Source organism: Mastomys coucha, unplaced genomic scaffold, assembly GCF_008632895.1.
Source record: "Mastomys coucha isolate ucsf_1 unplaced genomic scaffold, UCSF_Mcou_1 pScaffold22, whole genome shotgun sequence".
Taxonomy (NCBI): domain Eukaryota; kingdom Metazoa; phylum Chordata; class Mammalia; order Rodentia; family Muridae; genus Mastomys; species Mastomys coucha.
Genome location: NW_022196905.1, coordinates 185,800,552 through 185,812,213, shown reverse-complemented (window position 1 = coordinate 185,812,213; position 11,662 = coordinate 185,800,552). Strand labels below are relative to the sequence as shown.

At 41.4% G+C, this 11,662-nt stretch overlaps 1 protein-coding gene and 1 pseudogene across 2 annotated transcripts in view; both read left to right on the top strand.

Moving 5' to 3' along the window:
• Nucleotides 1-1,140: 1,140 nt before the first annotated feature.
• LOC116104794 lies at nucleotides 1,141-1,860 on the top strand (annotated as a pseudogene). The gene has a single exon (XR_004123965.1). The product of XR_004123965.1 is annotated as an ER lumen protein-retaining receptor 1 pseudogene (transcript).
• Nucleotides 1,861-3,309: 1,449 nt separating this feature from the next.
• The window catches only part of Fam149a (family with sequence similarity 149 member A), a 52,035-nt gene continuing 43,682 nt past the window's right edge, over nucleotides 3,310-11,662 (top strand). The window contains exon 1 of the mRNA XM_031339652.1: nucleotides 3,310-3,920. Coding sequence (XP_031195512.1) covers nucleotides 3,310-3,920 — 611 coding nt within the window. The remainder of the gene's footprint in view (nucleotides 3,921-11,662) is intronic.

Sequence of the window (11,662 nt, the reverse complement as noted above, 5' to 3'; positions counted from 1 at the left end):
AGATGCTCTGCTTTCTCACAGCTGATGGCGACTGAGATGGTGGTCATGTGCTGTACTTGTGTCTAAGGGCTAATACCTGTCCCAACATGAGATAGCTAAGTTTCGAGTTTGTTTTGTTTGTTTTATTGTTAATCAAGAACAATGTATCCCCTTGCCTCTCAGTGCTTAATGAGTCTTGAAATTCTATGAAGGTGCTTCTGACATGTTTATTAGCCAGGTCAGATGCACCAATACGATCATGGGCTGTTTTCAATATGGTAAGTAGAAAATGAGTTGCTTATAGGAAAGCATAAAGCCTGATGTCCTTACTATGTTACATCTTGAAAAGGAACACCCTCCTGGGTTCATGTACTGGAGGCTTGGTCTTCAGTTGGTAGTGTGAAGATCCCCTAGTTTAAAGTATTTTTTAAAATGTTGTCATAGTTACAACAAGCAGAGAAGCAAAGCTGACAGGCATAAAATGACCATAGCTCAGAACCCCATTTGAGAACTTACTAAAGACGGAAGTATACAAAGGTCAAAGCTGAACATTCTTCATGTCAATGAAGAAACCCACCCATGTCTTTTTGCAAAACTCAACACTGACCCCATCCTGCCACAGGCGTTCACAGGCATATATGCTACCATATATACATATACATATATATACACACACACATATATACACACATGCACATGTACATGTGTATGTGTAAGTAATGTATATGTATATGATGTATATGTATATGATGTCTATGTTTATGTATATGATGCTATGATGTCTATGTATATGTATATATGGTAGACTTTATGCCTATATATGTATATATATACACATACATATATGTACATGTATATATATTTGTATATATGTATGTGTGTATATATATATGTGTGTATATATATATATATGTGTGTGTATATATATAAAATCAAATTAGGTATAGTGCCATTCATTCCACATAAGATATCTTGAGCCCTTTTTCTCCCAGCCAGCTTTACCAACAGCTCTGGCCTTGGCTCACCTTCTGGAACCCCTTGCCCAGAGCTGAGCTACCGAAGGGCTTCTCTCCAGCCCTCAACCCAGCAGCACCCCAGCTCCGAGCCACAGCCCTGTGGTCCAGCCTTTCCCCAACTCAGCCCTGCTCGAGTCCCCCAGTCATGAACCTCTTCCAATTCCTGGGAGACCTCTCCCACCTCCTAGCTATCATCTTGTTACTGCTCAAAATCTGGAAGTCCAGTTTGTGTGTGGGCATTTCAGGGTAGAGCCAAGTCCTGTTTGCTGTGGTGTTCACTGCTAGATATCTAGACCTGTTCACCAACTACATTTCACTTTAAAACACCTGCATGAAGGTGTTCTACATAGCTTGTTCCTTTACCACGGTGTGGATGATCTATAGCAAGTTCAAAGCTACTTATGATGGCCACCACGACACATTCTGGGTGGAGTTCCTCGTTCCTACTGCTATTTTGGTGTTCCTGGTCAACCATGACTTCACCCCTCCGGAGATCCTCTGGACCTTCTCCATCTACCTGGATTCAGTGGCTATCTTGCCACAATTGTTCATGGAAAGCAGGACGGGTGAAGCGGAGACTATCAGCAGCCATTACCTGTTTACACTGGGCATCTACCGTACACTCTATCTCTTCAATTGGATTTGGCGCTACCACTTTGAGGGCTTCTTTGACCTCATCGCCATCGTTGCTGGCCTGGTCCAGGCAGTCCTCTACTGCGATTTCTTCTACCTCTATATCACCAAAGTCCTAAAAGGGAAGAAGCTGAGCTTACCCTGGCCTCACCAGCCTTCTCCGAGGCAGGGCAGGAGGCAGAAGAAGGCTGCTGGAGACCACGAGCTTTCCCATCCAGAGTTGACTTCGTAAAATAGCTCACTTCCCCTGGCTCCCCACCCTTCCAGCTGGGTTTTGGGGTCCATGGAAGACCCCTCTCCTGGGGAGCTCAGGATCTGAGCTGTTTGTAGCCTTTTGTCTCTTAGAGAAAAACAAAAAAACAAAAAACAAATCTTTCCACTATTTAGTTTTTGATGCTGATGACTTTTTTCTCTTCTACCTGGCCCTGGGTTTTTATAAACTGTGTTTTGAGTGTTCTCTGGATCAGGGCCAGGGGAGGTCGACTCCCTTCTCCAAGATCCTAACCCAGCCCCACGGTTGCCAAACACTACATCTGCCAATGTCTGCCTGCCCACCTGGCTGTGACTACAATGCTCCCTACATGTTCCTGGATTGGTCTCCTAATTTTTCATGATTTTTTTTTTCCTGCAGAATTTGTTAGCTTTTTGTGTGTGGGGGGAGGGTAGGGTAGGGTTGTCCTGTTTTTCATAAATTAGGGGAAGCTATGGGCTTAGGCAAGGGAAAGAGGCTGGCTGACCCAGGTGGTGACCCCGACTACCCTCTAACACTATGTTTTTGTACAGAATTTGATGGCTGATTCTTTGTTCTCTTGAAATAAACCAAGGCAAATTGTCAAAAAAAAAAAAAAAAGATATCTTGACATCTTCAGTGATGGACAGAAAATGATCTCGGGGTAAACGAAGTGGACCCCATTTCAAGCATATTCCCTCAACACACTTCTTGCTCACACTTTCCATATCGAAGAACTGATCATGAGCATAGTATGTTTGACCTTGTCAAGTTGAATGAGTTCCAGAACATTCTGGAACCGATGTGTATGCTTGCAGGGATTATGTTCAGCGTCCTAGCTCCTGGGCAGTCTGAAGCTGTAAGGATGGTGGCGAAACATGAAACTGTTTCTTTAAGACAGGAGTCAAGGAGGGGAGCTGGTGTTTCTATTGTGGACACAGCCTCAACTCCAGTCTGGAGTCCAATTAGCAGAGAGCTTAGCAAGGGTTTTGTTTAGCTTAGCAACCGCCTGTGCAGCCCCAGGGGCCAGTCAGAGAATCTCCAGCGGGTTTAGCCCATAATCTGTGCATCAAGCAGTAGTCCTCTTCTTGAGCTCTGTGTCCCTGGTCCCTTGGACAACTTACTACACTGTGGGACAGGAGGGATTTCTCTTTGCAGAAGGTAACCTGCCTCCCTCTGTCGCCTTTCATAATTTCAGCGATCTGTGGGTCCATTGGAGGGTGTCTATCAGACCTGTTAGGAGCTAAACTCTGAAACAGTGGATTCCTGGGGGTGGAAAAAGACCTAGAAGCCTCGAAGAAGTGGTGAGCCAGGACCCCAGAATCCCCTGCTCGTCCCCAGGGCCACCTGGTCCAGATCGCTGCAGGAGGCGGTGGATGGAGCCCTGCAGCTCAGCACCTGTAGTCCTTGACCTCCCGGCGACAGTCACAGTAGTCTCTCCAGGATCAAGGCATGAAGGTCGCTGTGTTGGACCTGGGGTCTCTGTTTGCCAAGATCTTCAAGATCTCAACAGCATCCCCGGCGGTCTCCAGTCACCCTGGAGGCGCAGCGGGCACAGGATCAGGGGACTCCAGCACCAGCACGTCGCTTAGAGAGACTGAGACCCTGACTTTGCTCCCATCTCTGCCTCCAGACAACGCAGCCTCACGGGAGCCCTTCACCCCTGTGCACACTCCGCTCTCTGCCTCGCACCCCAGGAGCTCGGTAGCTACTCACAGGGTAGAAGCAGCAGAGTGTCCTGGATCTCTGCCCAGCGCCATCTCAGGAGCCACCACAGTACCGCCCTTAGCACCCTACAACGGCTCTGCGGGCTCAGTGGCTTCAGTGGCTTTACCAAGCCCAGGGGCTGTCTGGGCGACACTGCCTTCTGCCACCACCCCTTTGGGCTGCAATAGCAGCGCAGCATCAAGTCCACGGAACCCTCGCCAGCTGCCAGCTCCTGGAGAGCGAGAGCCCAGTGTATGGATGGCCCCAGGTCCTGTCCCCAAAACGCTGTTTTTCACCTTGCCGGACATTGGAGAAGAATGGACCTCGGATAGCGACTCCCAGGATGACCCAGAAGGGTGAGTAGCAGTCTGTCAATTTTGATCCCCACCCTCTGCCTGCCACAATCTCTTCCCACTCACTCCACCCACTTCCAGGCTTGCTGGTTGTTCCCAACATATATGATGAGAAACTTTTCCTTACCATCCCCAGAGTAAACTTCTTGTTGATCAGGGGAGAAGAGGGGAGGGACAGACAGGATTGTATACTAGATCTCTGCTAACAGAAGCACTGACCCCTAGACGGTGAGCATGATTTCCACGAGACCTTTTTTTTTTCAAGCACCTTTCTCTGCGACAGAATACACCAGGTGTCCAGGCAACCCACTCTACAGAATAGGAGCAATGGCTAAAAAATGGCCGGGCGGCGCTTCCACAGTTTCTGAGGATGAGATCCCAAGAGGACTGGCTTTCCTTTCTGTGACACCTAGTTAATTTACATATGTATCACCTCATCAGTTACAAAGGAGACCCGTGATGCTTAGGATTACAGCTCCCAGAGGTCTTCAGTTCTGTCTCAGGGCCCCGTGTTACTACAGAAACAGCAACTGACTTCACCAAAACAGAATGGGAATTGGAGGCCACTTTTCTCAGCGGATACACACACACACACACACACACACACACACACACACACACACACTCACACACACACACACCATACACCTACCCTTTAAAATCAACACATTATCCTTATCAAATAACTGGAGACTCTAGAGTGACAGTGAATACTATTTAACGAGAGCATATTGCTAGATGTTTTTAAGCATGTACAGATGTATTCGTCCATTTGAGTGCTTATAGAAGAAAGTTGTTCACGGTATGAGTACATAGTTGCATGAAAGTGTCTGGCATCCTTGTTAGTGCTGGGAGTTTCATAACAATCAAACTAAGCTGTTCCTTTGAAATATTATGTTTCAAAATTTGTTTGTCAATCAATTACCCCCTAATAAGGAAAATCAATTGCTCTTGGGAAGCTTCTCTAATTACCTACGGAACTGGGCCTTTGTTATTAGCAACTGGTCCTAAACATTTATACAATTAATGTTTCATGAGCAAGCAGATCTTCACGGTGACCTTAAACTCCAGGCTCAGCACTTTTATTTAGCAAATAGACATTAGAACAGCCAGACTAGCCAGGAAGGGAAGTGGCATTGACCTCGATCCTTATACGTATTAGTTCATTTGTATTTTCCAAACCCTTTTACTTTTAAATGACTGCATTTGGGGTTACTTGCAGAAGCTAATCTGCATTACTACTGAAGCAAATGCACCCAGTATTACTGGAAAGTGAAAAAAATGAGGTTCTGTTGCTTTCAGAACTAAAAATGCATTGAACATTGTGTTTTTCACAAATCTTCCTGATGGTGTGTGAGTTTTATACTTTAGAGCTAAAGACAAAGATACTGACAGTGCCGGCAGCAGAGAAGCCTGAGTGGATAATTTTCTTTGTAGATACAGAATTGTTTCTTTCTTTTCATTGCATCCAATCCTCTTCTCATTAAAAAGTAGAGACAAAGAGAAATAGGCTGAAGTACTATGTATTTTCCCTTTATGCTGTTGGTAATATGGACTAACTAAACTATCAGAAAATGAATTTAAATTATCTCCTTGTCAGCTCACCTGTTGGTTAGGACATTGCTCTTGGCCTGCTTGACTAATATTAAAACTGAACACTTAATTTTCAAGAGCCAATGGGCATGGGAAGAGAGATGTGGTTAATATGAAAATGGTGGTGGTGGGGCAAGTGACTAGAGATAATGTGAACATAAAAATGGAAACACATCCTTGAGAGACACAGATTCTATTTTTAGACCATAGCACTCAGTTATAGAAGAAAACCTGAAACCACGGTTTAGATAGATAGGTAACTAGAGAGAAAGAAAGTGAGAGAGACAGAAAGCAGAGAGAGAAGTACACAGAGAGAAAGAAATGAGAGAGGCAGAGAGAGAGACGTAGATAGGTAGATGATAGATGAATAATAGGAAGATACATAGATATACAGATAGATAGATAGATAGATAGATAGATAGATAGATAGATAGATAGATAGATGGATGGATGGATGGATGGATGGATGGATGGATGGATGGATGATAGATGATAGGCAGATGATAGATGATAGATTGATAGATAATTAATTAGATAGATAGATAGATATGGCTACATTTGGGCGAAGGTAGAGGAAAATGAGTTTTCTTTCTTTGTCTTGTTATCTTCCCCCTAGATATGTGTTCTAACACTTTTGATGCTTGCCTTCACTCCCTCCCCTATGCATTTTCTCTCTACACTGCAGTCCATTTGCCCCACTTTCCACTAGCGGTTCAATACCTCATTCTGTAATTCTAGTTCCCTGTAAAGAGCTTAGGGATTTGTTTGGAAAAGGAAAGAATTCCTAGCAATTGGTAAGGCACATAGGTTAGTATGTAACACCAAGAGAAAGTGTATCTTTTATCCTGGGATCAACTTTTAAAATTTTAAGGATACAGAATGCTAGTCCTTACTCACCCTTTGTACAGTTCAGCATGAGTCCATTTTTCACAATAGTGTAAGCCAGTTCCATCTTGTGTTCTTTATTACATTGTACCATGATGTTAATGGCAACACATGCCCACAAAGGCATATAGTAAAAACACATTAAATAAATGAATAAAAATATTTTCTTCCTCATATGGTCCACTTTCACGAATTATTAATTTAAAAAAAACATGAAAAATTTAATTGTCTTTCTTTAAGATTTCTTTAATTTCTCACATTCTTTAATTTCTTTAATTGTTTTTGGGTCTTTTTTTTGTTTGGTTGTTGGTATTTTCTCAGAGTAAGTAATGCTTTCTCCTGGGATGTGCCATTCCTTCAGGGACGACTTATGAGCTCAGCCTATAAGTTTTAAGTGGCTTTTACATTCTCTTAGAGTCATAGGGCCATGCCTTTCATTAAAAGTCAGAATTCTGGGCCAGAAAAATAGAGAAGCTAGTAAAGTGCTTGCCACACAAACTCAAGGAGTTCCATCCCCAGTGTCCATGGAAAATAGGTTAGGAGTGGAGGCATGTGTCTGTAATCTCAGCACTGGGAGAGATAGACACAAGCAAATGCCTGAGCCTTAGTGATTAGCTAGCCTAGATATATCAGTGAGCCCTGAGCCAGGTCAGACCCTGCCCCTAAAAATAAAATGACTTTGCTTCACATCAACCAATTCACTTTCTCTTCTATTAAACTAGAAATAATAATTCCCAGTCAATGATATTGTAGGGGTTAAAAGAGGCAACATATAATACAAAAGTCCCTTTGGTCAACACATGTATGCACATGCATATACATATACACATGTGCACACATGTGCACAAATATACACATGCACATACAAACACACATAAACACATATATCTACACATGCACACACATACATATACACATGCAAGAACACACATACACATATGCACATGTATTCACATATGTACATATATACATGCCAATAAATGAACACACAAAAACTTACATGATTTCCAACATGTAACATTTTCTTAAACATAAGACAATTTTCTCCTTACCACTTAAGCAGTAGCTGGTTTTAACTTTAAATTATTCTCCTTGTTATTTTACTTAAAATTTTTGTGATTGAGCTAGTGGTTAGTCTCCTGCTATATCTTTAAAGAGCAAGTTTAAATTCTTCATAACAGTCTCCATACACGGCACGTGGCTGTATTAAGTATGTAACAACGACCACATGATATGCAATCAGGATTCTGAATTACATAGTAATAACTATTCACCCAAGTTTTTAGCACACATATTGAAGTCAGATCTAAATTCAATTTTATAGTATTTTTTAAAGGAGTCCTTAACTGTTAATAGCTATTCCCACCACTCAATTCACTTTCTCTTCTGTTAAACTGGAAATAATAGTCCCCTGTCAGAGATATTGTAGGGGTTAAAAGAGGCAACATATGGTATAAAGTCCTTAGCCAGTTATTCTCATTATTCCCAACATTATTTTCCTCTTCCCACCTGTTGCGCATCCTAGTCTCTGGCCTCTGTTGGCTTTGTCTTGCACCTGCCATTCACTTTTTGACACTGCTGGCATAGAAACACTCCATAAACAGCCATTACTATTGTTTTAGAATGTTCAGTATTCCAAATATACTATTTATCATCCACACCATCTTTGTATGTAGAATTTAGCTATGATCTGCAGTAAAAGTTAATGTGTTATTTTTCAGATGTGAACTGCCAAACTATATGTTATAAATACCTGTTCTATATAAGATCTGCAGTGAGTTAGATTTTTGGAGTAGAGCAAAACCAGGAAACTGTCAGAGTAAGAAAAAAGTTGAATCATTTAGGAGAGGCTAATAAATAGCATTACATAGACACACTTAGTAGGATGTGCTTCATTAAACACTGTATGTTTTATTATATAAGCAAATGAACACAATTAATAACATTGAAAAAATCAGACTCTGCCATTGATTCTGGAGAAGTCAAAGAAGTTAATGAGGTCATCTTGATTTGTTTTTGGTTTGTTTGTTTGTTTGCTAAATAAAGCTGGGGGGCAATAATTATATCTACTGAACTTAGAAAGGAACATCTTTGGCAATGAAAAAAAATCACCAAGGCTTTCTCTATTGGTATTTGCTAAGGATAATTAGAGCTAAATAAAATATCTTTTCTGGTGGATATATAGGAATATAGACATGCATACCCAAATGTGCCTCTATATATACATATTCTTCCTAGAATTATTTGTAACTGCAACTTTCGGAATTATTTTCAAACAGTGTAGAGCTTCTATACAGGGTTACTAAAATGACAGCAGAACCATTACTCTGGAAGCTCACAGTATATACCAGACATCTAATATTAGTGACTTAATGACTGTATTTCAGGCAAGGCACTCGGTACGTTAAATTGCAAGGGCCATCCATGTGTTGTCTTAGAAAATCACCCATTTGTCTGAGAGCTCTTCACGACCCAGTGAAGCAAAAGTCTGTGTTGAACAAGTCACAATTTACACATGAACATAATCACTTCATTGCTAAGTCAATGCCTTAACATAAAAGAGAGAGCTATATTAAGTACATTCTAAAGTAGATGATATATCCCCAGGAAAAGATTTGCCTCTCTCAGATATTTGTTATGCTTACCAGTTTTAACATTTTTGTAAGCATGATGATTGACTGATGTGAACGTTCCTTAAATACATACAGTACAAACATTTGAAATAGCAATTTGAATTCCATTACCCACCAGTTACCAAATGCTGTAGGGTCCTTTTTATATGGTCCCAGGTGCTCTCAAGTACACAAGCCAGTAATTCATTTCCATTTACAGATGAGGAGGAGACTGGGGCTCAGAAAGTATAAGAAATTTTCTATTTCTATATAACTAATAAAAATGGAAGATTCAATTCTAGATGCTTATGCATGCAGAAACCTGCTCCCCATAACACACACACACACACACACACACACACACACACACACAATGAAGTATATTTGCATGGATTACTTCAGGTGGGAAAGACTCTACTTATCTGTACTTATAAAGGAATGTGTAATAATTTTCCTGCAACAAACTGATTTTAGTGAGGAAAAAGCCCTGGAAAGCAAAAAGCCACTATAGCAATCTAAAAGTGACTTCTCAAAATAATGTTGTTATTAATGTCAACAAAGACATATATAAGGAGCCTAGTTTTGTCCATGTAGAAAAGCAGATTAAACACTTGCCCTGGTTTAGTCATATGTTCTTAAAATTAAACAAATTGTTTTATAGACCCACTCCTGGCTCATTATATAATAACATTTCTTTTTTTATTAGATATTTTCTTTATTTACATTTCTAATGTCATGTCCTTTCCTGGTTTCCCCTCTACAAACCTCCTATCCAGTCCCCCTCTCCCTGCTTCTATGAGGGTGCTCCCCCACCCACCCACCCATTCCTGCCTCACCAACCTAACATTCCCTTACACTGGGGCATTGAGCCTCTACAGGACCAAGGGCCTCTCCTCCCATTGATGCCAGATAAGACAATCCTCTGCTACACATACAGCTAGAGCAGTGGGTCTCTCCATGTGTGTATTCTTTGGTTGGTGGTTTAGTCCCTGGGAGCTCTGGGAGGGTCTGGTTGGTTGATATTGTTGTTCTTCCTATGGGTTTGCAAACCTCTTCAGCTCCTTCAGTCCTTTCTCTAACTCCTCCTTTTTAAAGATAATGTACAGGGAACATGTAAACATCTATTATACTATTAAATCAGAGAGTGAGCAAGCACTTTTTCTAGGGGGAAAAAAGAAGCAATTAGATGTAGCAGTGGCTGGGAAAAGGCTGTCTTGTGTGTTAGTATTTTCTCAAGGTTTCACTTAAAGAGGCCGCAGCATTTCAATCAAACATTAACAAACTGCTTCCTGCTAGGGCACCGATAGACATTCCTAGGGTATTTCTTTAACCTAACATTTAATTTGAAGGATCATTTTGACCATTGATTTCTAAAATAAATGAAACCGTCTTGAGGATCTAAAAGGACATTTTTAAAGTTTCAAATATTTATTACCTATTGAGTTTAAAAGGAAATAACTTCACTTCTTTATAATTATTTTTAATAGAACATTGTAAAATTACATCGGAAGAAATGAAGGTGTAAGAAACAAACACTAATGACTGTCTAAGTTCTGGTGACTAGAAGTATGCATCCTGGATGCTATAGCAGCCGCTTCATGGGCAGATTGTGGTTAAAATAAAGTGTGTGCTGTTGCTGGTCTATATCCAGCTGTTGTTTTTCTGAGTTCTCTCCTCTGGCTCCATTTAATCTCTACTTTGGTTCGTTCATCTTTGTCTTGACCGAGCGACGGAATGTAACCTTGGGCTTGAATACATTTGCTCCCTGATATAATCCTTTACATGTCTGAGAACTAGGCTCACATACCCTCTAGACTTAACATTGCTAAATTTTCTGTTAACTATGCTAACCAATCCAGATCCAGCTCAGTGAACTTTACAAGACACTGACCTCCTGGATGGCACCATGTCTATATCTGCCCTGCCTACTGCGGAGATATAAGTAGCTAATGCTTGTTTTTCCTTCTCCCTTTCATTAAATGCTTATTTAATGCCTTCATGCTAAATGTGAATTTTCTGATATGATACCCATAGCAGAAAGAAAGATGTCCTGAAGGAGTTTAAAATAGAAATACAATACTGGTAAAGAAACTATAAAATGGCACACCCAGGATTGAGGTGAGCAGGAACAACATCTGTCCCAACACTGGGAGTAACTGGGACCAGCTTGACCAGGCACACAAGAACTCCATCAGCCCAGTGACTTGGGTTCCTTCTGGTCTGTCTGGGTTGGTGTTCTGAGCAGACCTTGGGCACAAGCTCTGCAGCCAGTCCCACAACACCCAGAGAAAGCCCCACTCCCAGGTGATCTAACAAGCCCAGGATCACAGGATCCCAGAATCATAGGATCACAGAGACAGCTTGACTCTGAGGAGTTCTGACACAACCAGGATCACGGGAAGGACAGGCTCCAGTCAGATTTAGCAAGGGCAGGTAGCACTAGAGTTAACCATATGGCCGGGGGCAAGCGTAAGAAAATAAACAACACAAACCAAGGTCACTCGCCATCATCAGAACCCAAATCTCCTACCATAGCAAGTCCTGGACATACCATCACACAGGAAACACAAGATTCAGATCTAAAATTACTTATCATGATGATGATACAGGACCTTAAGAAAGACATGAATAGCACCCTCAAAGAAATACAGGAGA